The 27194-nt window shown below is 42.0% G+C and overlaps 1 protein-coding gene across 4 annotated transcripts; it reads left to right on the top strand.

Annotated features, from left to right (window-relative positions):
• Positions 1 to 1421: 1421 nt before the first annotated feature.
• On the top strand, positions 1422 to 25625 carry LOC308299324 (E3 ubiquitin-protein ligase TRIM35-like). Of its 4 annotated transcripts, none has more exons than XM_080743083.1 (7): positions 1422 to 1674; positions 21624 to 21719; positions 22905 to 22964; positions 23845 to 24075; positions 24188 to 24210; positions 24329 to 24453; positions 24590 to 25625. In XM_080743083.1, exons 1-7 carry the CDS (start codon positions 1573 to 1575, stop codon positions 25069 to 25071), a joined length of 1119 nt encoding a protein of 372 aa, XP_080599209.1. In that variant the 5' UTR covers positions 1422 to 1572; the 3' UTR covers positions 25072 to 25625. The 4 variants fall into 4 exon arrangements, with proteins under 4 accessions (XP_080599209.1, XP_080599210.1, XP_080599207.1 ...); XM_080743081.1 differs by lacking the exon at positions 1422 to 1674 and adding an exon at positions 17701 to 18245; XM_080743084.1 differs by lacking the exons at positions 21624 to 21719; positions 22905 to 22964; positions 23845 to 24075; positions 24188 to 24210 and adding exons at positions 3103 to 3198; positions 3461 to 3691; positions 3797 to 3819.
• The last annotated feature ends 1569 nt before the right edge of the window (positions 25626 to 27194 follow it).

The raw sequence follows: 27194 nt of genomic DNA, 5'->3' as shown, positions 1-27194 counted from the left end.
AGTTCCTTCAGAATGTACGTGCCCTGCATCGATGGTTGAGCCAGTGCTACAGAGTGTGATAAGAATGCATCTGATGAGAGCCTTGGATGAGATTGCAATTGTTGATGTCATACATCTAGACTGAACTTGAGATGACTGTCTGATGGTATGGCCTCTACTACCTGAAAACCTTTAGACCGGTTTCTTGTTTACAAACATTGAGACTAAATGCACAGCTGAATGTATCATGTAATCAATTCCCACCAATCCCCAAACCTGTTGTTTTGGGGAGCGCTGCATGGTTTCTATTTATTGGCTAATTTTGGTACCGACCCATCAGTGTGACGTGGACCAGAAACCCGTCTATACCTTCGCATGTCCAAAGTTATTTTCTCTAGGCCTAGGGGCAACATGTGACACCACCCATTGCTGGAGCATGGAATGTTCGGTGGACCAACCAGTTCACCTTCATAAGGAATCTGCTACGCTTGTTGAACAACTTTTATGAACGTGTAGTGTGGTGAAGTAAGTATCTATGTACATTTCATTTGTATGACAATTCTCACAGAAAGAAAGTGCTTTCCATACAACGGAAATAAAGACACAGCTTGAAGGATTCAAATTATTAAAAACAACAACAAAATCTAATACATTACATAACTTTTTGTTTTTGGGAGCAGTTAGAGGTTAAATATCTTGCCTGAGCAAGATATTGTATGCAAGATATGTATCCTTCTCAGCGACAACATTTGTAGCTCATCTGGTTCAATAGTTGTAGCCAAAACTATTTTGAGATGGTGGCCATATTGGATTTGGCCACAATGATGACCCTGAAGAGTCGCTGGGCACCCTTCCTAAATCATTAGAGCATGCCCTGGGTTACATCTGGGATAAATTTGGTGCTTTTACACTGATTAGCGCAAAGAAATAATCCTAAGGCCCTGGACAATAATAACTTGACAATTTCTAGCGTTTCTTAGTTGTTTTGTCATAACATATTGAAATTAGAAATGTTACAAATTTATATATCCCCCTAAACATTGGTATTCTGAACATTTTGAGAACCTCCGAAAATGTGCATGCGTGTCTTGTGTGCTCTGCATGCTCCCGCTCGCACTGATTGGACAGGCAGGAGAACCAATGAAATTAAACCCTGCCCTCAGAAGGTAGCCTATTCCAATGAGTCAGACTTCAGTGACACAGTCTCTTTTTTATGTTGCAGTTAGAGAAGTATGTTTAATTCAAGATAAGGAAGATGAGGACATACTGTAGGTTGCTTAGTCATGTTATTGACGATCTGAAGTATTGACGATAGAAGCTCTAGATAGGCAAGCAAGAAGAAGTCTTTGAAATTGAAAGTAAGTTGGTGCATTCTGTAAGGAAGAAGAGAAGCAACGACAAAAGGCTCACAAGAACAAAATGGCATCCGGAACGTCTCTTTCGGAGGTAGAATGCACCTGCCCTGTGTGTTGTGACATCTTTAGGGACCCAGTTCTCTTGCTGTGTGGTCACAGTTTCTGCAAGGACTGTCTTCAGGAGTGGTGGAGACAGAGCTCAACCAAGACATGTCCTGTCTGTAAGGAGCTGTTTAACATGCGTCAACCACCACGCAATCTGGCACTGAGAAATCTCTCTGACAACTTGCGTCAAGAGAAATGTCAGAGAGCTTCCACAGAAGCTGTACAGGATCACAAGGTGAGCAGTATTGATTTATTTGAAAATAGACATTGTTTTGTCTCCGCCAGGCAGAAGGCGTGGCAGAGACAATGTTTTGCATCAGTGGCGTAGCCAGCATGGAGGCGGAGAGGCGGCCGCCTCTGCAAGTGTGATCTGAGCTCACCTAAATTAGAAAAACACTGACTGACAAGAAAAGTTGCTTGTCCAGTTCCTTGTCCATTCATGGGCAGGCAGCCAATCAACACTGCATTCCATTCAATAGAGCAAAACTCGCTCATGGTAGACGGGAGCGTGTCGATATTGCGACGTAGACGGTTCATTCTTTTGACATGGGTGAATGTTAACCTCTATGCCTAAACCTAACCCAAACCCTGACCCTAACCGTAACGTGGGTGAGTAGCTCACCAAAATGCCTCAAATCCTGATCGCAGCATCCGATTGTGGTGAAACCTTGCTCGCACATTCACACTACATTGGGGAACAAATGCCACCCTTTTGACATTGCCTTATTATAACGCCACCAGGAGGCCGATTTGTGCAAAACACATTTTTTTATATTACGCCTACAGATTTTGTTACTCTCTATAGTCATGTTATCAAGATGGATCTGTCTAATTCTTCATATTCCATCAACATTTCTGGCCACAATAACCTACCTGACCTGGCGGAGATCTGTGCTCCGAGGAGCACTTTTTCTAGTTTAATGGTGGCATTACACCATGGGGGCTGCGTCTAGATTGGGGGCGAATCTCGGGCATAAATATCGTCTAGTGTGAGAGTTCAATGATCCAATCTATATTTTAAAATCAAATATTGTTTTAAGTGTGGTCAATTACATTAAATCGCCTAGTTTGCAACAAATTACATCCTGCACATAATTCTATATCCATTAAAATTCTGAACTTTGACTGGGGAGTGTGTCTGGGAGATGAGTCTAATGATCGTTATAACAATCTCCTGACAAACAAAATATGTCAGAAGGTGTCATTAAAATGTATGTTGACATGGCACACTGACTATCTATCCACGAGTTTCCAACGCCCCATAGTGCATTGCGCAGACGCTGTACCGAGCTTCCGGCGCCGCAGCCGAGTGTGATTTACAAGCTCACAACAGGCTGCATCTGCGACGCAACGTGAGCTTGTATGTCTGCTGTTAAACCGGAAGTGTGGTGCAACCAGGTCCAAATAATCTCCAGTAAACTCCTGTGAAACAGGTGGATAAACATGGCACATTGGCACTTCATTTCAAAAAGGTTGCTGACCCCTGGTGTATAGTGTGTGCATGTTTAGATTATCTGGTAAGAGAATCTTAAACAATTATCCTGGTGTGTGTGATGCTACCAGATTTCAATGCCCAGATTATCCTGTAGTGTAATGCCACTTTAAGATTTGTATCTTATTTCAACAAAGCTAATTAATGCAAGTTTACAATCTGTCATTGCAGACTAAACTCAGAACGGCACAGATGCACCTAAGGACCAAAGAGGCGACATTTAAACGGGTAAAAGGTGTATGTGATAAAATTGCAACGTACATCAAGGTAAGTCACAGTAATGAGGTTAAGCCCACCTCAGTCACCCAATATTGTGTTGAATCTGTCGATTAGCAAAACATCTCTGCCTGTCATTTGTGCTTTTTATCTCACATTGCTACACCCCTCTTTCCATTTCCCTCTTCATATAAGCTCCACGTACAGGAAACATTTCATACATCACATTTTATAGTCACGCATGCACGCACACACACAGAAAGTATTGAATTGTTTCATTTACATTGTGTTGTCCTCATCTCAATGGTTTCAGCTCCAGGCCCAGCAGACAGAGAAGAGAATCAAAGAGGACTTTGAGAAAATGTACCGGTTCCTGCGAGCAGAGGAAGCCTCTAGGATCGATGCGCTGCGGACAGACGAGAGGCAGAAGAGTCTCAGGATCCAGATCCAGATGGACAACCTGAACTCAGAGATCTCCTCCATCTCAAACACCCTCAAACTCATAGAAGAGCAGCTGATAGCCGAAGATGTCCCTTTCATGCTTGTAAAGGCTTTTATGAATGTTTTATGTTGATTCTTAAACTGAGATTGGAATCCAAAATGACCCAATAAGCATTTTCCATTTGTAACCTTGTTTTCTCCTTCACAGAATTTCAAGACGACCATTACGAGGTAAGTCAGCATGTCTATGTTCCCTTTTCTGAACTCAGAACTTCAGTTCTGTGTTGAATAGAAGTTGTGAATATGCAGAGCAGAGCCCTAAATAGTAGTGTATTTGTGAATATTCATTCCAGAGCCCAGAGCCAGGCCATGTTGCCTGATCCACAAATTCCAACAGGAACCTTGATTGATGAAGCCGAACACCAGGGAAATGTTCAATTCAAAGTGTGGAGAAAGATGAAGGGAATCATCCAATACCGTAAGTAATGACACAATTCATACAACAAGTTCTGTTTCTTACTCGAGTCAGATCCGTCAGATTGGTATTGGCACAATTATTTTTATTCATCGATTATTATCTGCAATTAATATCTCTGTGCAGGTCCTGTAATTCTGGACTCTAACACCGCCAGCACTGGTGTGACCGTATCAGAGAATCTATCAAGTGTGAAACTGAGTGATAGAGCTCAGCAGGTCCCAGACATCCCAGAGAGGATGTCGAGTGGACATTGGCCATCTGTCCTTGGATCTGAGGGGTTTTCCTCTGGGACACACAGCTGGGAGGTAGAGGGGGATGGGTACTGGGCTGTTGGTGTGGCTACTGTAGCTGGTGACATGTGGGGTATTTACGTATGTCCCTGTCATAGTCCTGGTAGTTTTCTGTATGAAAAAACTCCAGAGGACTACACCACAATGGTAGCTAAAGCACCTCTCCCAAACAAAATCATGGTGCTGCTCGATTATGACAAAGGGAAGCTGTCCTTTTATGATCTTAAAGGGAAAACACTCCTCCACACCATCACACACTCTTTCACTGAGCATGTCTTCCCATGCTTTAAGGCAAATATGAAAATCCTGCCGGTTGAGTTTTAAAGTATGTCCTTTTTAGATTTGTTGTGATATCGAAGGATTATTTATAATTGTATACTATTTTTAATAATCCTCTCTGGTTTATTTTTTTAGTCATTGTAATGTCACAGTGGTTTGATATGTATTGAAAAATGTTAATTAGGGTGCCCGGTGGCCTACTGGTCTAAGCACATACCATATAGGCATTGATGCCTGGCGGCGTCACCGGTTCGATTCCCGATCCCGATGACCTTTGCCGCATGTCTCTCCCCATCTCTCCCCCCATTTCCTGTCAGTCTACTGTACTATCCAATAAAGGCATAAAAGCCCAAAAACAAATCTTTAAAAAAAAAGAAAAATGTTAATTAAAGAATGAATGAATGGAGGGTACAAGGTTCAAGTGAGAACCCAGGTCTATCTAATATTTTCAATCTGACCATTCTCTTTCGTGTTGTAGTATAGTTATCATTTTCTGACATGATTGATTCTGCTTTCCTTGCTTTCCTCTGTGAATGTTGTTTTTTACATAACTGTCCTGTTGTGTAAAACCTTAGACCACCTTTAGGCCTGGGGCCAATTCTGATATCTTCACAAAATGGTACCACCCAAGGTGACCGTAATTTTTTTTACATTTTTGACTTCCTACATGTCTATAGTTTACATTTTGGTATGATAACCTTTTCTGAGACCCAGCTTAATTGATGTTATCACCCGCTAGAGTCGGTCTTCCATCGACTTTCTATACAGGAGGAAAATACCCAGAAAACTTTTTTTTTCTGGGTATTTAAGTAGGATGTGAGGGGTCTAACTAGGGGTTTGTCATGATGCTGAATCCATTGCAATCATTTGTTTTGCACAGAAAACATTCCTTGGGCTACAAATGGCCCCAGAAAACGATGGTTTAGTGATGAATAGTGATGAGTCATCACTTTTCATCAGTTTCATCAATTTTGTGGGCGTATTCTGGGGCCATTTGTAGCAAAAATGTAAAAAATGTACGATCACCTTGGGTGGTACCAATGTGAAGATATCAGAATTGGCCCCAGGCCAGGCCTATTAGAACAACGGACTCACTCGCTAGCTTTCGCCGTGGACTGAAGACTCACCTTTTAAAACTCCACCTAAACCCATAGCACTACTGAAACACTCAATAACCATTGAGCTAGTTAGCATTTGTTTTTAGGTTTTTTAGAATCCTTTTCTTTACTGATTATATTGTTTTTTAAATTGATATTCATATGCATTTGCTATATTGTTGATGATGTTCTGACATGTTATCTTGTTTATTATAGTGATGTATTATCTGCTTATTGTAAGTCGCTTTGGATTAAAAGCGTCTGCTAAATGCCTAAACTGTAAACTGTTAGACTAAAGGTGTAAGTTTCATGATGAAAAAAATAAAATCAGTTTGTATAAATCAGAAAACCATATATGGAGATCCCTTCTCTGACATCACTGTGATGTCACTGTGTCGGGGAACCACAGTGTCAGGCGTTACCCGTCCATAGACAAGTTGTGACGGTTCACAATAATATCAATAATAATAATAATCGTATTATACAATATCAGTCACCAAAACCAAGGATGAATGTTTTTAATCAATCCAATATTGTCAAAATGGAATTTGACATGACGACCAGCTTAAATAGGAAAGGGGCGTGATGAAATTAATATAAAATATCAAAATATTTAATGAAGTAGTTTAAAAAATGTCTGGAGTGTTCATAAAAGCCAAAGTAGACGTTAAAATGTTTGAAAGTATCCCTTTAGGGATAGGCAGTAGTAGTCTACCTCTATGCTATAAGAAAGAAAAGATAACACACTTCTGTAAGCTCCTGTGTCTGTGTGTGTGTGTGTGTGTGTGTGTGTGTGTGTGTGTGTGTGTGTGTGTGTGTGTGTGTGTGTGTGTGTGTGTGTGTGTGTGTGTGTGTGTGTGTGTGTGTGTGTGCCTCGATCAAACTTGCGTACAAGCAAGCTTTACCCACTGGGAGGATCTACCTGCAGCGAGAGCAGTCCCACGCTGTTAGATAGTTCTTGGTTCAAAGGATAGTGAGCATCACCATGGCACATCTACTAGAATGCAATGACACACTGGGTTCCGTTCGAGCCTTTTATTATCCGTTGCACACATGAGCATTGAGCTGAGCAAGGAGATGAGGAGGCTTCACAGGTTTTGGTTATGATTTTATCTATAAAGAAAGAGAGACATAATTATTCTCCCATTAAACAGCACTTTACAGTACAACACCAAGTGACTAACATTTAACAGTATAAATACACCATGTGACATTCAATCTACATATACTTAAGTTCTATGTGCTCTGGGAAACATTTCAAGGCACACAATAATCAATAAGTATAATATAAGCAATTGAACTCTCTTCAATGATCATACAATAACCAATACGAATAGTACAAACAATTCAACTCACTTCATTTATCATAACGAGGGCCTGCTGAGACTCCCTGGTATGGGCTCTCAGAGGGAGTGTGGTTGCTGCTGGTGCCTAACAGAAGTGAGGGAAAACATGCTGTATTTATAGCAGGCCAGTGATGGGTGGTTATTGAGGACAGGTGTGACAATTGAGGGGTGGATCCAATCCAGGAGTAGAGGGAGGGTTTCTGACTAGATGACTTTTGAACACACGCAGTCACTATTTTTTAATGTCTGTCTGGAAAATAGGAGGGTGCCAGATACATGGAAAGGGGCACTGATACACCATATTCCCAAGAAAGACAATATCCCTGAGGATCCATCTACATGGAGAGATATATCCCTCCTCCCAACAACATTTAAGGTTTTTATGAAATGCATGCTGAATAGAATCCTTCCGTGGTTATGGATGCTGATGTTTTGTCAACCAAGAAAAAAGCATACGGTATATTAACAGGAGAGGAATGGACGAGCATGTGTTTTGCCTTAAAACAGGGATAGACGATTTCAAGCACGAATCATGTAGACTGTATTCAGTTTTCCTTGATTTTTGAGACGCTTTTGGGACTCTTTCTCACAATGTCATGATTCAATCACTTGAGGAAATAAAACTACCTCAGGTGTACATAGACATTGTGAAAGATGTTTACAGTGAATCATTCATCCAGGTTATCTGTGGAAAAAATCTGACTCAACCTATACCACTTCAGACAGGTATTAAGACTGGCTGCCCATGGAGTGCAGTTAACTTCATAATTGCCATCAATCAATGGTTAAAGTGGCTATGTCTATGTGCACCCCATGGTGTGATTTCCCAAACCCAGTACAGGGCTTTGCTAATGATGTCCAGTTGGCTTCCAGGGAAGAGAGTGTAATTAAAAACATGCTCACCAAGACTGATGCATTTCTAGAATGGTCAGGCCTGGAAGTTAAAGATATTAAATGTGCAGTACTGTATAAGTGGAGGAAATCGGTGGTACCACTCAAAAACCGATACATGCCCTGAGTTTAAAATAACATCAAAACCCATACGTGTGTTCTCTCTCCATGAAACATACAGTTACCTTGGGCATACATTTAACATTGCAGGAGAATGGAAGGAGCAAGTTAACATCATCCTCTCCGAATTTACATCTAGGTTGGACTATATTGACAGATGCTCCCTACCCCTAGCCATTAGACCGGTAGAACTTTCTAAAGTCCAACACTTCTTCTCAAATGTTCATATCCAGCAGAAGGTACTAAGCGAAATGAACAATAAAACAGTCGGCTTAGTACGCAAGTGGTTTGCCCTTAACACACACAGCACCTGTGATGTCATTTTCCATCCTCAGTGGGAGGGAGGGCTCGGTGTACCCAATGTGTCTTGGACTTATGTCAGTATGCGCATTTCCCACCTATTGAACATGCTGAATAATGATGATTAATACAGTATCTGGCTTAAAGTCCTGTTCGCAATTTTGTGTTAGGGGAGTTTCTCACCTGAACTGAGTCAGTGGGTCCCTAGACATGAAAAATCACCAAGGTGCTCGTCCGCCATAGTGGCACGAATGGCCAAATCAAATATGGCTGCCATCGGCTATGATGAAAATCCAACTTTTCTGTTTCTGGGTGTATATGCACATGTAATACCTCTATCAGGACTAATTGTGGTGTGGGGAATTCATTTCTGATATTGTTTTGACCAGGTCATTTTGCTATTCCGAAGACCGTGGGCCATAACTTAGCCATTGTTAGGAGTAAAAACAGGTGCAGTAGGTCTAAATCAACTAATGCTGACATGTATAATTCATTTCTGACATAGTTTTGACCATTAAGGATCATCTTGTCTTTGAAATATCAATGTCAATGCCATTTTTCAAAAACGATTTTGTTCATTACTTGCACTTTTAGAGTATTTTTTGTAAGTTTGTTACTATTTCATAGTAAGTTTGTTTTGTTTATAACAAAAGACATACGAGTGAGAAATACAACAAGTAAACATCCACATTTAACTTTAAAGGGGGGTTTTAAATGGGTGTTTAAATGAGCAAATAAGACTATTTACGAATAAAAGTGACAAATAAAATCACACAACAAAAGCACACACAAAATTAACCATCCATGTTCCATTGGTTCTAGTCTTTCCTCATGTTCCTTGGCTGTTGCAAGCAGGTGGCAAGACATGCACTAGAAAGGTGCCTTGTCTGTCTCAGCAGTTGTACTTCTCTGCTACCAATGCTGTGTCTTGTTCTGTCAAGGTCTTTGCCTCTCCAAAGTTTGTTAGATATTGTATTCGGTCAGAAGCCATAGCTGCATGCTTAGTCCCCACCTGGCCCATGCAGTCATCTCCAGTTTCCAAGGCATATGTCCCCTTTTCGCTGTCTTGGCTAGTGGTGCTCCAAGATGAGAGACTGCTTGATGCTGTGGAAGAATGTGCCACTGCACCCCTAGTGCCATACTGCTACCAGATCTACTTAATCCCCAGTGTTTGGAAGTATCACTACGACAACTCTCTGGGGTCCACTCATAATCCTGGCGACCCATTAGTCCCTCCATTAGGTTAGGGTTATGGGTAGGTTTATATAATAGGGCCAGTTGACTCCACATGTACCAGCAGCTTGGTGACAGCCTCCTCAATCTAGTTCAATCTTAGGGATCTCTACACCTCCAGCCCCTTTTGCGGGGAGCCACTCATCATCATCAGAGATAACAGAGTCGGCAGACGCACCCATCCCTCATCAACTTTACAAATTCTGGGTGTCTGAGTAGAACAAACAGCTCTCCAGCTGTGTGTTCGGAATATGGTGTCCATTCAAGCTTGTGGCGATGTAGGTAGAACGGCTGCCTTGGAATCTGAAGGTTCCAGGGTCGATTTCTGGCTCCTCCTGCTTATTTGTCGAAGTGTCCTTAAGCAAAACACTGAACCCCTAACTGCTCCCGATGAGCACCTTGCATGGTTTCATGGTGTGAATGTATGTGTGAATGTGTGTGTTAATGGGCGAATGTGAAATACATTGTACAGCGCTTTGGAGAAGAGTGCTATATACTGTAAATGCAGTCCATTTACCATTATCAGCTCTGTTGTCTCTGTTGATGATGTCGCTAGTGGAGAAGAGATCCCAGACATCTTGAATAGGATTGAGGAGGCTGACACCTGGTGCATGTACAGCCTCCATTATAACTAAGCCTATCCCTAACCTTCACTAACCTAATGGTCAGAATAATGGGATGTCGGAACTATGAGCGGACCCCAGAGAGTTGTTGTCTCCTTCACATTACTGCTATACTACACCCCATATTTCCAAGCACTGGGGATGAAGGAGATCTGACAGCAGTATGGCTCTGGTGAGACTCACTTCCACTGCATCAAGTAGTCTCATCTTGGAGCACCACTAGCCAAGACAGTGATCAAGGCATATATGCCTTGGAGACAGGAGATGACTGCATGGGCCAGGTGAGGATTAAACATGTAGTTATGGCTTCTGACCGAGCACAATATCTAACAAACTTTGGAGAGGCAAAGACCTTGACAGAACAAGACACATCATTGGTAGCAGAGAAGTACAACTGCTGAGACCAACAAGGCACCTTTCTAGCGCATTTCTTGCCACCTACTTGCAACAGACAAGGAACCTGAGGAAAGACTAGAACCAATGGAACATGGAACAGGGCATGACATAAAGGCTTGTCCTGTTGTCCGGGACAAGTGCCCATACTATGGAGTGGACGGAGCAAGGGGGGTCATTAGCCGTCCTTTTGTTATTATTTCATTGTATGACATTTTTATCCGGACAAGTGACTTTTGTCCCCGGACAAGTGAATGGGAAATATACTTGTCCAAAGGACAACTGCCTCAAAAAGTCAATGTCAAGCTCTGATGGATGGAAGGAGCACTTTGACTTTAGTACACTCCTGCCATGTCTGAAGCAAGACACTCGACACTGATGGAGTTCTGTGCATCATATTTTACCATGGAACAATGACAAAACCATCCTGTAAAAACACCTCATACTAACTTGCATGCACACAATCACAATATGGTGCACTTTGAGGGAAATTGTTATTTAATTTTGTGTGTGATTTTGTTGTGTAATTGTATTTGTCACTTTTATTCATAAATAGTCTCATTTGCTCATTTAAACACCCATTTAAAACCCCCCTTTAAAGTTTAATGTGGATGTTTACTTGTATTACATGATGTATTACATGTGCATATACACCCAGAAACAGAAAAGTTGGGATTTTCATCATAGCCGATGGCAGCCATATTTGATTTGGCCATTGCGCCATTCGTGCCACTATGGCGGACGAGCACCTTGGTGATTTTTCATGTCTAGGGACCCACTGACTCAGTTCAGGTGGGAAACTCCCCTAACACCAAATTGCGAACAGGACTTTAAGCCAGATACTGGATTAGATAGGGATGTAAGGCAGTTGGCTAGACATTCCCTGTTTGTGGATATGAGGAGACGCAAGGTCCCTATAGCCAGGGAGTCGGAGCCCCATTTCCTAGGGTTCAAAAGAAAACCCAGTGGAAAACTGGACACTCGCTCACCAGGCTTTGGAGTCTCATCAGACTGGCCGGACTTTAATGATTTGTGTGTACAAACTGGAGTGTCACTGGAGTGGGTGCGGTCTGACTCTGAGACTGTGAGGGTCTCTGAGGGTCTCTGTTAGAGCAACAGTGACCTACGAAGGACACACTTGCCTGTTGACATCCACAGGTGCTCGCAGGACCCTGTTGGATCTGTTCCAACATCAGCAACAACAACACTGGACTGGACTCAAACTCCAGGGGAAACTAGCATGTCTTCCCTATGCAGATCACTCCGTTTCCCATTAATTTCTCAGTGTGATAAGTGGGACAGGTGAGGGAAATGGCAGTCCCACAGTAATCAGTGGGATTGGTACCTGGTGTGTGCAATGGCACCACACCTTTAAAAATGGCACCTGGACTGACAGAGTGAGACTGCGTTTGTCCAGGTTGCCTGCATGATTCCTGCTTCACGCGGCTGGCAGCGTGTTGCCCTGTTGGTGCTTGTGGCATAGGCCTAATGATGTGTGATGAGCAGACTAGAGCCATTCCGGGGTCTGTGTGTGCGTGGTTACACATGCTGGGAGACGGTGCAGTACGTGCGGCGACAATGCCAACGTTGAACATTAAGTCTGGGATTCCCTGACTGTCTGTCTGGAGTGCCTTTATGTCAGACCGCTGTTCTTTTAACCTTTGTTTTTGTATGATTTTTTATTATCTATGCTGCTACATTTGAATCATTAGTATAAGTCATTATAATGCATTTGGTCACCATTATTGTCACGCATCCTATACGCAAGTGAACTGAAACTAGTACAGCTAATAAGGCAGAAATAAGAGTTGGGATTTGCAGAGCTACTCTAAAGGTTTGCTGTGCTGCGTAGTCAGGTGCATTTGTGCCTTTGTACATACTTTAGTGTTTGACTCATTTTGCTGTGGTTTTGTTAATTTGTGTGTACTAGAGTACTAAGCAGCTCACCAGCACTATTATTCTAGCCATTTGGTGGCGCTGTTTTGTTCACTGGTCATTGGATGCGAGCATTAGTGGTTAACCTAAACTATTCTGACCCAACCTTTTGGTTCACCCATTGCTGAATGTCGTAATAGTGGTGTTTTGAATATATCTGAAATGCATTGTACAATTCTCCTAAACTGTTAATAAATGTTACGTTTTTACCAACCTTTGGTTATTATTCACTCAAACTGAATAATTACCTTTAAACCCGGGTCTCTCACCCTGTAATTGAGAGTGGCGTTGTCATATACATGTACAGGGGTGCTTGGCGCCTCCATCTGGTTACATCAGGAACACTGCTCTCAATGAGGACATTATCACCTTTACAATAAAAGCCAGGTTACAGGTCCTTCCAGGCCCGGATTGACAGTAGGGAGTAGAGGGACGATTCCCGGTGGACTGCGCCGCCGCCGCGCCGCCCCCCCCCCCCCCCCCAAAAAAAAAAAAAAAAAAAAAAAAGGAAAGATAAATTTCCCCTAGCCTCAGGCCAGCTACAGCCAGTGCAGCGCAGCGCTTGATTGTGCTTTAAACTGGCGTGGTGCCTCCTGAAAAAAATAAAAAGATCCCCTTTGCGCAGGCCACATAGCCAGCAGCAGCAGGGCTTCATAGTGCAGCCCTGCCAGCAATCAACTTTTTTTTAGAAGAATCAATGCGTGATTGGTTAGTTTGGCTTTCTGGCCAGGCCCTACCACAAGCGTGCTCACAGACAGACCGACCGGCTAAGGAAGGCAGCACACAAACACACGTCTGACTGAGGATAGTGGCCAGACAGCAGAGAGAAGAAGGCGACAAAATAAAGAAATAAATAGTTAAATTATGGACCCCAACCCCACCCCCATAGCCCCACAAAGAAAAAGAGAAAACATGGAGCTGAAGGGAGAGAAGGATGGGGGGAAATGTTATACTGACTGAAATGTTCAAAGCTTCAGCATGCAGTCTTCTAGTAAGAATGATGCAGCAACAAGTAAGTTGTTTCAATATAAACACTGGTTCTTCTCAGGTTTCTCAACATGCATGTGGATCCCTATGGGAGCATTAGGCCAGATAAATTCATTGCCATTATTAGGATTATTAAGAACACACATTTGTTCCATTTTGTACCCTAACAAAGTTAGACCATTTTAATAGCATGAACACAAATTGCTGTCTGTAATGACTCTCAAGTTACACTTGAGGGTTTGGAGGAAACATTTGGTGGATACTAGTATGCACAACTCTAAAATAACTGGTGCAATTTTGTGTTGGAGCGCCTCTGTGCGGCTGCAGAGTTAAGGTGCTATCTATCCCTGAGACCACACTACTAAGTGATTATGCTAATGTATGGACAGAAGTTAAGAAATGGGAAACATTGTACTGAGTTGGAGTTTCATACACCATCTTCAGGCATATTCTACACTATTGTTGTCATTTTATATATAATTTGAGCTTGACTGTGATACATGTGGCTACCTGATTGATTGATGTTTTTGTGGGATAGAGACAAATGTGAAGCTGCTGTGCTGTTGAAACAGACAATCTGTAAGCTAGCTATGTGGTATGTTGTTTGTAGGGTGGAGGCCAGTGCTTGTTAGTTCCAGTAATTATTCCACAATGTCTTCCTAACTGAATAGGAGGTTCCATAGCACTACTAGCAGAATGGAACTACTAGCAGATAGTGATGATTCTAACTGAATATAAGATTATTCCGGGGGAGAGGTGCATGCAGAGCTCTACTCAGTGATAATACAGTACAGTACTAGATTGTACAGTTTTACATTGAACATTGGCGTTTGCATATACTATTGATATAGTAAGCTGACATCTAAATGCTTTGCTGACAAAATAATACTATATTTTTATTTAATTGCATACCATATAAATAATATGGACTGGATATAGAACACTTTCTAGTGTGACTGTTGGTATATATGGAATAATGATTTTCAGTGATTACTTAGCCCATGTGGAAAGGAAAAATGCTGTAACTGTTGTCTTCATATGATTGCTCCTGTGACATACTGCACTGTCTGCACAGAAGCGAGTGTTGTAGTGACTACTTCTGTAGGCCTACAGTGGGTGGTATATATTAGTATATTAGTTTTTTATGTGTTTTATTTTACAAGAAACATCTCAGCCAAACAGAACTGAAGCTCTGTAAGGCTGTCACATGTGTGTGAGTGCGGGTGGCAGGCGCGTTCATGTGTTTTCATGTTGCCTAGTGTTTGGGTAGGGTGGCCTGGAAGGGTGTATGGGTCCCTATGGACCAGACAGGCCCAGTCCGGCCCTGGGTCCTTCCCACCAAACTCAACCTTTCCCTCTGGTTCCCCTCCACCCATGCACCTCATTGTTTGCATCACACCACAGGGTTTTGTTACAGAAACCATGTCACACATTCTGAATGGCTGCTATGCCTACTGTATAATGGACTTTACATAGCACGCCACGACAGAATAGTTGATCTCATAACAAAGGACATATCTAAACATTTTGCACCGTCTGTGAGAATGTACAAACATTCCTGTGTCAAACCTTCCATGTTTCATCTCTGTACAGAAAATCCAGAAATATTTGCACATCTCTCTGCTAATACACCAGATGTTGTTGTAGTCAATGAAGGAGACAAATCAGTTTCCATTCTTGAAATGGCCTGTACCTTTGATTCTATAGCTTAGAGGAAGCCTTTATGACCAAAGAAATTAAATACCAGCCGCTCCTACGAACCATCACAGAGCTAGGCTATAGGTTAGGTGCAATCTATTTGTGTTCATCTTTGGCAGCCTTGGACATGTACATAGGTTGGTCGTAAGAGGCTTCCAACAACTTGGGATGCCAAAAAAAGCAGGCTTGCAAAGTTCTGTGCAATCTCTTCTACTATCGGTAGTCGCCAAATATGGCGAAGGCGTTGTTACATGTACCCTTGAATGGTGTGTGGTTATTGGATATTGGTCCATGATTTGCTGACTGTACATTATTTACAGCACCTTGTAAAAATTGTGTCCTTGTATTGTATCTCTTATGTGGACAAATAAATGATTGAAGTGTGTGTGTGTGTGTGTGTGTGTGTGTGTGTGTGTGTGTGTGTGTGTGTGTGTGTGTGTGTGTGTGTGTGTGTGTGTGTGTGTGTGTGTGTTTGGGGGAGGGTGGGGGGGGGGGGGCATATAGTGTGCACAGTTTGCCCTTTGGACATGCATCGTCAGATTATGGGGACACCATTTATAGGTTTGCTTGTGCCACCACACTGGCAAAAAATGCCTTGCTTTCTTTGGTCCATGGTCGTGGAACGACCTTCAGACCAGACTCAAATTGGCTGTGCAAATTCCGCTGAGAAGCTTTAAAGGAATCACCTTGGATAGTTATATAAACACTTGCACTTGCTCTGATGTTTATTAGGTTCTCATTATGTGTTGTTTTTTTTTGTTACAGGTTGCATACTATTTGTGTAGTATTACCTGAAGTTTGTAAACTAGCTTTTATATTGTGTAAAGTGTACTACCTTGGAGTTTAGGTATTTGTGATGTATCATGGATGTTTTATCTTTGCTGTTGGTGTCTTGTACGTGTAGCAAAGACAGTGTAATTTTTATTTCTGCCTCTTGGCCAGTTCCCACTTGAAAAAGAGATTATGTCTCAATGTGTTTTTACTGGTTAAATAAAGGTTAAATACAAAAATAAATAAAAAATTATGTCAGACTAGAGTGACATGCTTTCTTTTTGTTATGCTTAATCGTTTCTGTCTGTCGGGCAGATGTACAGTAAGTCTGTAAGGCAACCGTTTGGTTTAAGTGGTTGAAGCTAAAGTATTTCCACTGCATCTGTCTGCCTACATGGTTTAATCTTAAGAATGAATAATCTTCAGTCTAAATACAGTATATGTTCATGTGAAACCTGGTATTGTTTGTGTTAGTTATAATTTAATACACTTATTATTCATTGTGTAGTTTTATAAATGAGTGCCCCTTTCCTCAGGTCTGTTTTTATGTATGTATTTATTTATTCTAGAACTGGCATTGTTGATTCAGTCATAGTGTGATATCACCAGTGGGGGACAAAGTACTCAACTCCAGTCCTGTCAAATATTACTCAACTACAAGTGAAAGTTGCTCAGTCAAAGCTGGAGTACTTGCTTTTAAAAATACTCTATTTAAAAAAATATATATCAATGCATTGGATTTAGATATGCATTAACATTTTGATATTTTCCAAATAATTTGAAAGATTTATCAGAATAGTAAAAATATCACATTTGTAATAGGGCATAAGTGGTTAATTCATAGAATGCTTACTTAAGTAAGTAGGCCCTACTAGTAGGCTGAATGTACTTTGTTACTGTCCTGTCCACCGTCTTACCCCACTCTCCTCTCTCCACCTGCATCAGACCAGCATGCACCCACCGCCATGACAGAACCATCCAAACCAACCGACAACCATTCCCAACCTAAGATTATGTTGCCTTTTATGGTCAGGTTGGTACTGCACCAAGTTGTGTGAGAAATATACTGTATCAGAGAGAACAGCAAGTTCCTACTTGAATGACATACTGTACCTGCACTGAACTAGATATCAACTACAAACAAAAGACATAAGGCATAAGGGGGAGCTGCAAAAAAAGTTTATCCGGAAAGATGGATGGATTTTAAAATAGAGTTTGATGTTACAATTGGTAACAAAAAAAAAAATTGGATGTTTCTGATAGAATTTATACAAAATAGGCTTAGAATATCTAAATAGCCGTCTGAAAAACTGTCTGGGGTGCACAAGATCCAGACAATGTTTGAAAGTGAAATATCCCTTTAAGTGGATGGGCAGTACCTCTACGCAATGAGGAAGAAAAGAGAACATACTTCTGGTAAGATCTTGCATGTGTCTGTGTGTGCATGTGTGTGCGTGTGTGCGTGCGTGTGTGCGTGCGTGCGTGCGTGCGTGCGTGCGTGCGTGCGTGCGTGCGTGCGTGCGTGCGTGCGTGCGTGCGTGCGTGCGCGCGTGCGCGCGTGCGCGCGTGCGTGTGTGTGTGTGCGTGTATGCCTTATCTGCTCCGCTTGAACACTCCTCCAGCTCTCACTGAATGGACAGGCGGGAGAACCAATGAAATTAAACGCTGCCCTCAGGCATTCCAATGAGTCAGACTTCAGTGACACGTACGGTCTCTTTTTGTTATGTTGCAGAAGTTTGATCAAGACAAGGAAAATAAGGACAGGTACTGAATACTGTAGGTTGCTCAGTCATGTTATTGACAATCTGAAGTATTGAAAATAGAAGCTCTAGATAAGCAAGCAAGACAGTCTTTGAAAGTGAAAGTAAGTTCTGTGAGAGTTCATAGTCATACTGCACAAGGAAGAAGAAGAGAAGCAAAGACAAAAAAAGGCATACAAGAACAAAATGGCATCTGGAACGTCTCTTTCGGAGGTAGAATGCACTTGCCCTGTGTGCTGTGACATCTTTAGGGATCCAGTGGTCTTGCTGTGTGGTCACAGTTTCTGCAAGGACTGTCTTCAGGAGTGGTGGAGACAGAGCTCAACCAAGACATGTCCTGTCTGTAAGGAGCTGTTTAACATGCGTCAACCACCACGCAATCTGGCACTGAGAAATCTCTCGGACAACTTGCGTCAAGAGAAAAGTCAGAGAGCTTCCACAGTGCAGGATCACAAGGTGAGCAGTATTGATTTATTTGAAAATATACATTTTTGTCTCCGCCAGGTAGAAGGCGTGGCCACTGGCCAGAGACTATGATTTGCATCAGTGGCATAGCCAGTAGAGAGGCAGCCGCCTCCCCAAGTGTGATCTGATCTCGCCTAAATTAGAAAAACACTGACTGAAAAAAGGGGGGAAAAAAACAAACTTGAAAACCCCCAACTCCCGACAAGAAAAGTTGCTCGTCCAGTTTCTTGTCCATTCACGGGCAGGCAGCCAATCACCACCGCATTCCATTCAATTAAGTGTGGCAAAATATAATCCAAATCAGCCAAGTTTAGGGGCAAACACAGGTGTTCTGATTGGAGTAGAACATTAGTTCTATGCCAATCAAACATTTGAAACAGCTGAGTTTGCCCCTAAACATGGCCGCTTTGGACTACATTTTGCCACACTTAATAGAGCGAAACTCATAGGGATGCAAATTTCTGCTTTTGTCTTCATGGGGTGGTAGACACGGACAGGTTTTGCACCTGCCCGTCCATGTGTGTGTGTGTGTGTGTGTGTGTGTGTGTGTGTGTGTGTGTGTGTGTGTGTGTGTGTGTGAGCGTGTGTGTGCGTGTGTGTGTGTGTGTGTGTGTGTGTGTGTGTGTGTGTGTGTGTGTGCCACTAGGCAGAGGAAGAAATGCAATTTAAAAATGTAGTTTTTGAAAACTCCATGGAGGCCAAGGAATAACCTCTGCCCTGCATGTTTCACATCTGTCTGTTTTGGTGGCCGACTTATGTAAAACTGATATCACTCCTTCAGATTTTATCTACATTTCATGCAAAACGGTATACATGATCTCTATAGTCATGTGATCAAGACCGATTTTTCATATTCCATCCTAATTGGCTAAGACTGACATCTACAGTTTGCAGGATTGACCTGTTTTGAACAAATGCCTGCATCATGATCGCAGCATCCGATTGTGGTGAAACTTTGGGGAACAAATGCCACCCTTTTGACATTCCCCTTTTGATATTACTCCTACAGATGTTGTCCAAACATCATGCAAATTGGTACACATTACTCTCTATAGTCATGTGATCAAGATGGATCTGTTTAATTTTCATATTCCATCAACATTTCTGGCCCACAATAACCTACCTGACCTGGCGGCGATCTGTGTTCCGAGGAGCACTTTTCTACTTTAATGGTGGCATTACACCATGGGGGCTGCGTCTAGATCGGGGGCAAATCTCTGGCATAAATATCGTCTAGTGTGAGGGTTAAAAGATCCAATCTATATTTTAAAATCAAATATTGTTTAAAACATGGTCAATTAAATCAAGTCACCTAATTTGCAGCAAATTACACCCTTCAGATAATTCTACATCCATTAAAAATCTGAACTTTGACTGGGGAGGGAGTCGGGGACATAGGTGAGTCTAATGATCGTTATAACAATCTCCAGGCAAACAAAATATATCAGATCATAGGCGTCATTAAAATGTATGTTGACATGGCACACTGACTATCTAGAAACATGGCACATTGGCACTTGCTGACCCCTGGTGTAGTGTGTGCAACTGGGCATGTTTAGATTATCTGGTAAGAGAATCTTAAAAGATTATCCTGGCAGGGCCGCCGCTACTTATATTGGTGCCTGAAGCACAACTGGCCATATGATGCCATACAATGTTTGAAGCCTAAGCCATGATTGGCCCACCGTCAGCATGGTGACCGCCGTTCATTGGCTGTATTCCCAGGCAGGGAATGGAGCCTCCCTCTCCCCAGGCTATGGGAACTCACACACACACACACACACACACACACACACACACACACACACACACACACACACACACACACACACACACACACACACACACACACACACACACACAAATAGTTCCGCATTTTGAATGGATTGCCTTGGATCAGACGTGAGCACGCGCAGCGTACGTGCGAACACTAGGAATTAGCGGACGCGAACTTCTAGTGGCTTACATTTCAAAACAGATGCATGTTGTGCTCTCTCTCTCTGCAGTCCACTGTCTGCCAGACGAGCAGGGCTGTGGGGGAGAGAGGAAGGGGGCGGGGCCGCTTCAGCTCTGACTTGAGAACAGTGTGACAGCAGGCAGCAGGGGCACAACTGACCTCCGTGAAGTTGGCACCCCATATGTTGAAAACATATATAAAAATGGTGTCATTATTTAGTGCTGGATTTGTGCTGAATTGTGCCGTAAATTTTATAATTTGTGCTGCTATCATTATTGAGATATTGATATTCTAAAGTTATAGTTTTGCTGAGGCTTGCACCCCCACTTTTTTGGCTCCAAATCTGGAAAAAATGGGCTCAATCTTTAGTGCTGGATGTGCTCTAATTTGTGCCATTGAAATCATCAATTGTGCTTTTATATATATTTATATATATACATATTTATATGGTTGAATTAGCAGATTTAGCAGCAGTATACTGTTTGACCTACAGAGGGCGGTGTAGAGCAGCAGTGTTTCATGGTAGAAGATAGGAGCAGAACAGTGGTGTTTTGTAGAATATCTCAATAATGATAGCAGCAAAAATTATAAAATTTACGGCACAAATTAGAGCACATCCAGCACTAAAGATTGAGCCCATTTTTTCCCGATTTGGAGCCAAAAAAGTGGGGGGTGCAAGCCTCAGCAAAATTATAACTTTAGAATATCAATATCTCAATAATGATAGCAGCACAAATTATAAAATTTACGGCACAATTTAGCACAAATCCAGCACTAAATAATGACACCATTTTTATATATGTTTTCAACATATGGGGTGCCAACTTCACGGAGGTGCACAACCGTGGGGAGAGTGTTTTCTGCTGGTGTTTCAGTCCGAGTGTATCAAAGGGTGCGTTCAGAAATGCGCACTGCAGGGTCTGGTTAGGGTTAGGGTTAGTTTTAGGCATAGTTTTACTGAGGTTAGGGTTAGGGTTGGGTTTAGGCATAGTTTTACTGAGGTTAGGGTTAGGATTAGGGTTGGGTTTAGGCACTCACTACACTGAGCACACACCCGGTGCGCATTTCCGAACGCACCCTTTGATACACTCGGATTGAAACACCATCAGAAAACACTCTCCCACAACTGTGTCTGTCTGCACCACATCAGGACAGGCATCAGTGATCACGCACGCAGTATGCTCGCATGCCGAAATGCAGATGATGCGTGATATTATTTAGGCGAAGCACATACATATTACTCGTGTTTTGATGCCCTTTGGCCATTGTGATGCCTGAAGCGCTCTGCTTCATGCGCTTCATGGTAGCGTGCGGCCCTGTATCCTGGTGTGTGTGTGATGCCACCTTTAAGATTTGTATCTTATTTCAACAAAACTAATTAATGCAAGTTTACACTCTGTCATTCATTGCAGACTAAACTCAAAACGGCACGGATGCACCTAAGGACCAAAGAGGCGACATTCAAACGGGTAAAATGTGAATGTGAAAAAATTGCAACGTACATCAAGGTAAGTCACAGTAAAGAACTGAAGCCTTGTAGCCTGACACTCAGCCTGAATTAACATTTCGTTTCACTTCATTATTCAGTCTGAACTCGGTTCCGCCTACGGCGTTTGCAGGGATGGGCGTTGCCAAAAAGAGGCAGTCTTCAGCGATTGGTTCACCGACCAACACATGACATAGTGTTGTTATGTGTGACTGGCTAGTGGCTAGCCTGTTGCTTGCTAGTGCTACTTGCTAACCAAAGAAACAGTCAGAATAGGAGCACTACGAACTAGTAACCAGTAAGACTCCCTAATCGGGAGATAAGTGACCGTAGGTGGCTTATCTCCACAAATAGGGCAAAAATTTGTTTTTCCAAAATATTCCTGATCCATGTTGATGACATGAGTGTAGACATGCTGTGTAGTGATATTCGTGATTTTAGGGCAAAAACTGTAGGAGCAGTGTCCAAAAATGTGTTTTAAAAATCGGCCTGAAGGTGGCGCTAGAATAGGGCCATGTGAGAAATGAGGGGTGGGGTCTCCGCGTTGCCTTGGCGGACGAATAGGTACCGGCCCCGGCTCTCCCGGACGCTCCTAGCCCGAGTTACGGCATTTTATGTGCGCTGCAGTGGCAGGGGGTCCTCCACTGGGGGCGCCACCACTTTTGCATCCGTTCTGGAGCACCAGGAGTCGGTGGTCCCCGGGAATTCCCCGCGAGCAGCCCCGTTGGGGTGGTCATTTGGTCATTTTTGCACATTTGGTCATTTTTTACATCTGGGGGTCCCCCAGGGACCTGGGGGTCCCTGGGGCTCCGGGGGTCCTTGGAGGTTGTAGTTTGGCAGGCAAGGAGTGTGTGTGTAAAATCTGGCATGGATCGGGTCAATATTGTATTGGATTGAAAAAAGAACTGAAATTCTTCGGTTTGGGCACTAAATGAGTTAAATGGTTAAATATTATGGATAGTACTGATCATTTCTTGATCACCTCTATCTTGATTGTTTAAACATGACGTCATGCTCGATAACAAGCTTATTGATACCGGGTACTCAATAAATCTGTTATCGGGTTATCGGGCTACCCTTGTTTTGAGCTCCATCCCTAATCCAGAGTGGTCCAGGCCAGGCTGATGGGACTTGACGCGGCGGCGGGAGGGGTGCCGGACGGTGGCGTCGTCGACCTCTGACTCATATCTCTCCTTCTCCTTCTCAGATTCAGCGGTGGGAGCATCTGACTTTTTCTTCCTGTCAAATAAATTACAGTAGTCTTATGGTACGTTTAGGGCCAATTCACAAACCACTTTTAGAGCCGAATTTATTTTGGTTCGGTTCGGGGAGTCACAAAATCTTGGTGGCACCGAACAGCCAAATTAATGACGGTACCTGCCCCCGAAACTCTGAATGACGTCATATTGTAGTTTGGACAGAGCCGAACCGAAATAAATTTGGCTCTAAAAGTGGAGTATGAATCGGCCCTTAGCCACGCTAGCTCCACTCAACACTTATAAGGGTAATAATAATAATAATAATAATAATGACTTTATGTAAAGCCTATAACATCTTTCTAGACATGAGCCACGTGCTGCACAACATGAGACAAGATTATAAAAACAAAAATTCACAAAGAAAAACTAAATTAAATAGGATGATCTATCAATTACAACAAGAAATAACCATACATTCAGGCAAAACTTAATGGGTGTGTGTCGCACTTGAGAGATTGACAGAAATCTGACAGAAGCTGAGAAGCAGCTACTGTGTGGAAAGTATGGAATATTAATGATAATAAAGTTGTAATCTTGTATGTGTGAATTGAATCAACATTGACAAACTATGTGGTCTATTTGGTGTAAATTGAATCAAGATTGATAAAGTGTGTCTATTTTTTAACTAATGTATTGTGTACAATATGCACAGAACTGCGGAATAGATCACACACATGCGCACGCACGCGCGCGCGAACACACACGTACACACACACACACACACACACACACACACACACACACACACACACACACACACACACACACACACACACACACACACACACACACACACACACACACACACACACACACACACACACACACACACACTGCAAGTATTGAATAGTTTCATTCATGGTGTTATCCTCATCTCAATGGTTTCAGCTCCAGGCCCAGCAGACAGAGAAGAGAGTCAAAGAGGACTTTGAGAAAATGTACCGGTTCCTGCGAGCAGAGGAAACCTCTAGGATCGATGCGCTGCGGACAGACGAGAGGCAGAAGAGTCTCAGGATCCAGATCCAGATCGACAACCTGAACTCAGAGATCTCCTCCATCTCAAACACCCTCAAACTCATAGAAGAGCAGCTGATAGCCGAAGATGCCACTTTTAAGCTGGTAAACACTTTTATGTTTTATGAATATTTTATGTTTAGTCTTAAACTGAGATTAGAATCCAAAATGACCCAATAAGCATTTTCCATTTGTAACCTTGTTTTCTCCTTCACAGAATTTCAAGATGACCATTACGATGTAAGTCAGCATGTCTATGTTCCCTTTTCTGAACTCAGAACTTCAGTTCTGTGTTGAATAGAAGTTGTGAATATGCAGAGCCCTTAAATAGTAGTGTATTTGTGAATATTCATTCCAGTGCCCAGGGCCAGGCCACGTTGCCTGATCCACAAATTCCAACAGGAACCTTGATCGACGTGGCCAAACACCAGGGAAATGTTCAACTCAAGGTGTGGAGAAAGATGAAGGGAATCATCCAATACCGTAAGTAATGACACAATTCATACAACACATTCCGTGATTTTTACCCGAGTCAAATCTGTCTCAGGTACACTCCCGATTAGGGAGTCTTACTGGTATTAGCACTAGTATAGTGATATTTAGTGATATCTCCTTGCAGGTCCTGTCATTCTGGACCCTAACACTGCCTACACACTAGTGACTATATCAGAGACATTATCAAATGTGAAACGTGATAGAGCTCAGCAGGTCCCAGACATCCCAGAGAGGAGGATTGGACAGCATTTTTCTGTGTCTGTCCGTGGATCAGAATGGATTTCCTCTGGGAGGCACAGCTGGGAGGTAGAGGTGGATGGGTACTGGGGTGCTGGTGTGACGACTGTAACTGGTGACACATGGAGTATTTACAAATGTCCTTGTACAGCCATGCTGTGTGAACTAACTCCTGAGGGTGACTACAAACAGGTAGCTGAACCACCTCTACCCAACAAAATCATGGTGCTGCTAGATTATGACCAAGGGAAGCTGTCCTTTTATGATCTTAAAGGGAAAACACACGTGCACACCATCACACACTCTTTCACCAAGCCTGTCATCCCATGTTTTGGGAGAAATGTGAAAATTCTGCCAGTTGAGTTTTAAATATTTTTTATATAATATATATATATATAATATATTTTATTTTTTATTTTCGGGAGTGTTTGATTGTATAACATGTTGCTAATTTCTCTGATATCTGCATATCAGAGACTGCATATGACTTTGTTAGCTCTCATTATTCAACCTTTTTTGATAATCCTTTCTGATTTAATGTTTTAACCATTTTTATGTCACCGTTACTGCATTATTAAACAAAATCATGTACTGTGATAGAAAGAACGTAGATTACAAGGTTTAATTGCATGATACAAGTGTTGTTTCACTCTGACCATTCTCCATCTTATATAGTTATCATTTTCTGACATGATTTAGCTTTCCTTGCTTTTGTAAATCCATGGTGAATATTCTTGTTTTTACAAAACTGCCCTGTTTTGTAAAAAATGTAAATAAAGGTGTAACAAATTGAGCAAGTTTCAATTTGCCATGAGGTTTCCATGAATCTCATGAAGCCAACTATAAATCAGTATATGAATCAAAACCTGATGAAGGTCAGTGCGATCTAAATGTTGTATTTTCATTAAAACTGTTTGGCTGTACGTGAAGACGGTGTGAAGGACTTCTTTTTTACATGTGTGAAAGATTCATCTTCAACCACTTATACCCTCTTAAAGTTTGTAAGCAGGAGTTGAGTTGGCTTTGTGTTTTTGTTTCCGTCTTTATCATAGTTTAGTTTATTTATCATACTTATGAGCTAGTAAATCGACTTTGGTACCCCTCAGGTTAATGCACCCCCAGCTAATGTTCCCCCTGGAATATGGATGCTGGGGTTCAAGTGGTTAAAGCAAAAGTATTTCCACTGCTGTCTGCCTACACTGGTTTAATTTTATATTAAGAAAGTATATAATATTCAGTCTAAATACTGTATATGTTCATGTGAAACCTGGTATTGTCTGTGTTATGATTTAATAGACAGTTATTGTTCTACAGTACTTGCCCAAAGGACATGCCCACTTGCCCGAAAAGTAAATAGTCCATTATAAAATGATAGGAAATATTTTAATTACCGCTCAATTTAACACGTATTTCTTTACTTTCTGGGGCTGTGTGATAAAAAAATGTCATACCTCAATACCTCCAATACCAAATACCTACATAGCTATGAAGCTATTGAATATGCCTGGTTTCACATCTATTTTATATTTTTAAGTGTAGCAACAGTAAAAACAGCACATTATAGAAAAACAGTGCTCTTATTTTACATTCCACAGACCAGAAAACATAGCACGCTGGCCACGTTCAGGTGTTTAGACAGATATCTGGTGTTGTGTTTATAGACGGTTGCGTCTCCTCAAATGAGCACTTGCCGGTCGGGCAACCTGAAAGCAAACTTCACCTGCCCGTAAGTTTGATTTGCCGTGGGCAGGTGGGCAAGCCTTAGTGTCAATGCCTGTTATTCATTGTGTCGTTTTCTTTGTTTTATTAATGAGTGCCCCTATATCCTCAGGTATTTTTATGAATTTGTTTTAGAACTGGCATTGTTGATTCAGTCAGTATGCACGGGGGACAAAGTACTCAACTCCAATCCTGGTCAAATATTACTCAACTACAAGTGAAAGTTGCTTAGTCAAATTTATACTTTATTAGTTAAAGCTGGAGTACTCTTGCTTTTAAAAAAATATTCTTTTTATATCAATGAATTAATTTAGATATGCATTAACATTTTGATCTTCTCCAAATAATTTGAAAGATTTTTCAGAAATCTTAAAAAAAAATCACACCCAATGTGAAGTGAGCGGTGGTCGTGCATAACGTCTTCAGACTAGGATTTAAGTCTAGGATGTACAGGCGATGCTACACACACACACGTTTTGCCATGGCAAAACACTGAGGAAAAAGGCTACAGACAAATGCATGGCCACTCTATGGAACGTCTTCAGACTAGGATTTAAGTCTAGGATGTACAGGCTATGCTACACACACACGTTTTGCTATGGCAAAACGCTGAGGAAAAAGGCTACAGACATACGACATATGACATCACTAGACAAACATGATGCTACGTACACACATTTTACTATGGCAAAACGCTGAGGAAAAAGGCTACAGACACACGCACAGCCACTAGGAGCGGTTTGCACCGCTAAAAAAAAAGAATAATAGTGAAA

This window comes from Nannobrachium achirus, assembly GCF_963921795.1.
Source record: "Nannobrachium achirus genome assembly, chromosome: 15".
NCBI classification, from domain to species: Eukaryota; Metazoa; Chordata; class Actinopteri; order Myctophiformes; family Myctophidae; genus Nannobrachium; species Nannobrachium achirus.
The sequence above is the reverse complement of the archived record's forward strand: the minus strand, read 5'-3'. Positions and strand labels throughout refer to the sequence as shown.

Coding starts and splice junctions, on each gene's coding strand:
- LOC308299324 (XM_080743081.1), top strand. CDS start 17,976: ATGGCATCTGGAACGTCTCTTTCGGAGGTAGAATGCACTTGCCCTGTG. Junction 24,076..24,187: donor AAGATGCCACTTTTAAGCTG/GTAAACACTTTT, acceptor TCTCCTTCACAG/AATTTCAAGATGACCATTAC. Junction 24,454..24,589: donor GAAGGGAATCATCCAATACC/GTAAGTAATGAC, acceptor ATCTCCTTGCAG/GTCCTGTCATTCTGGACCCT.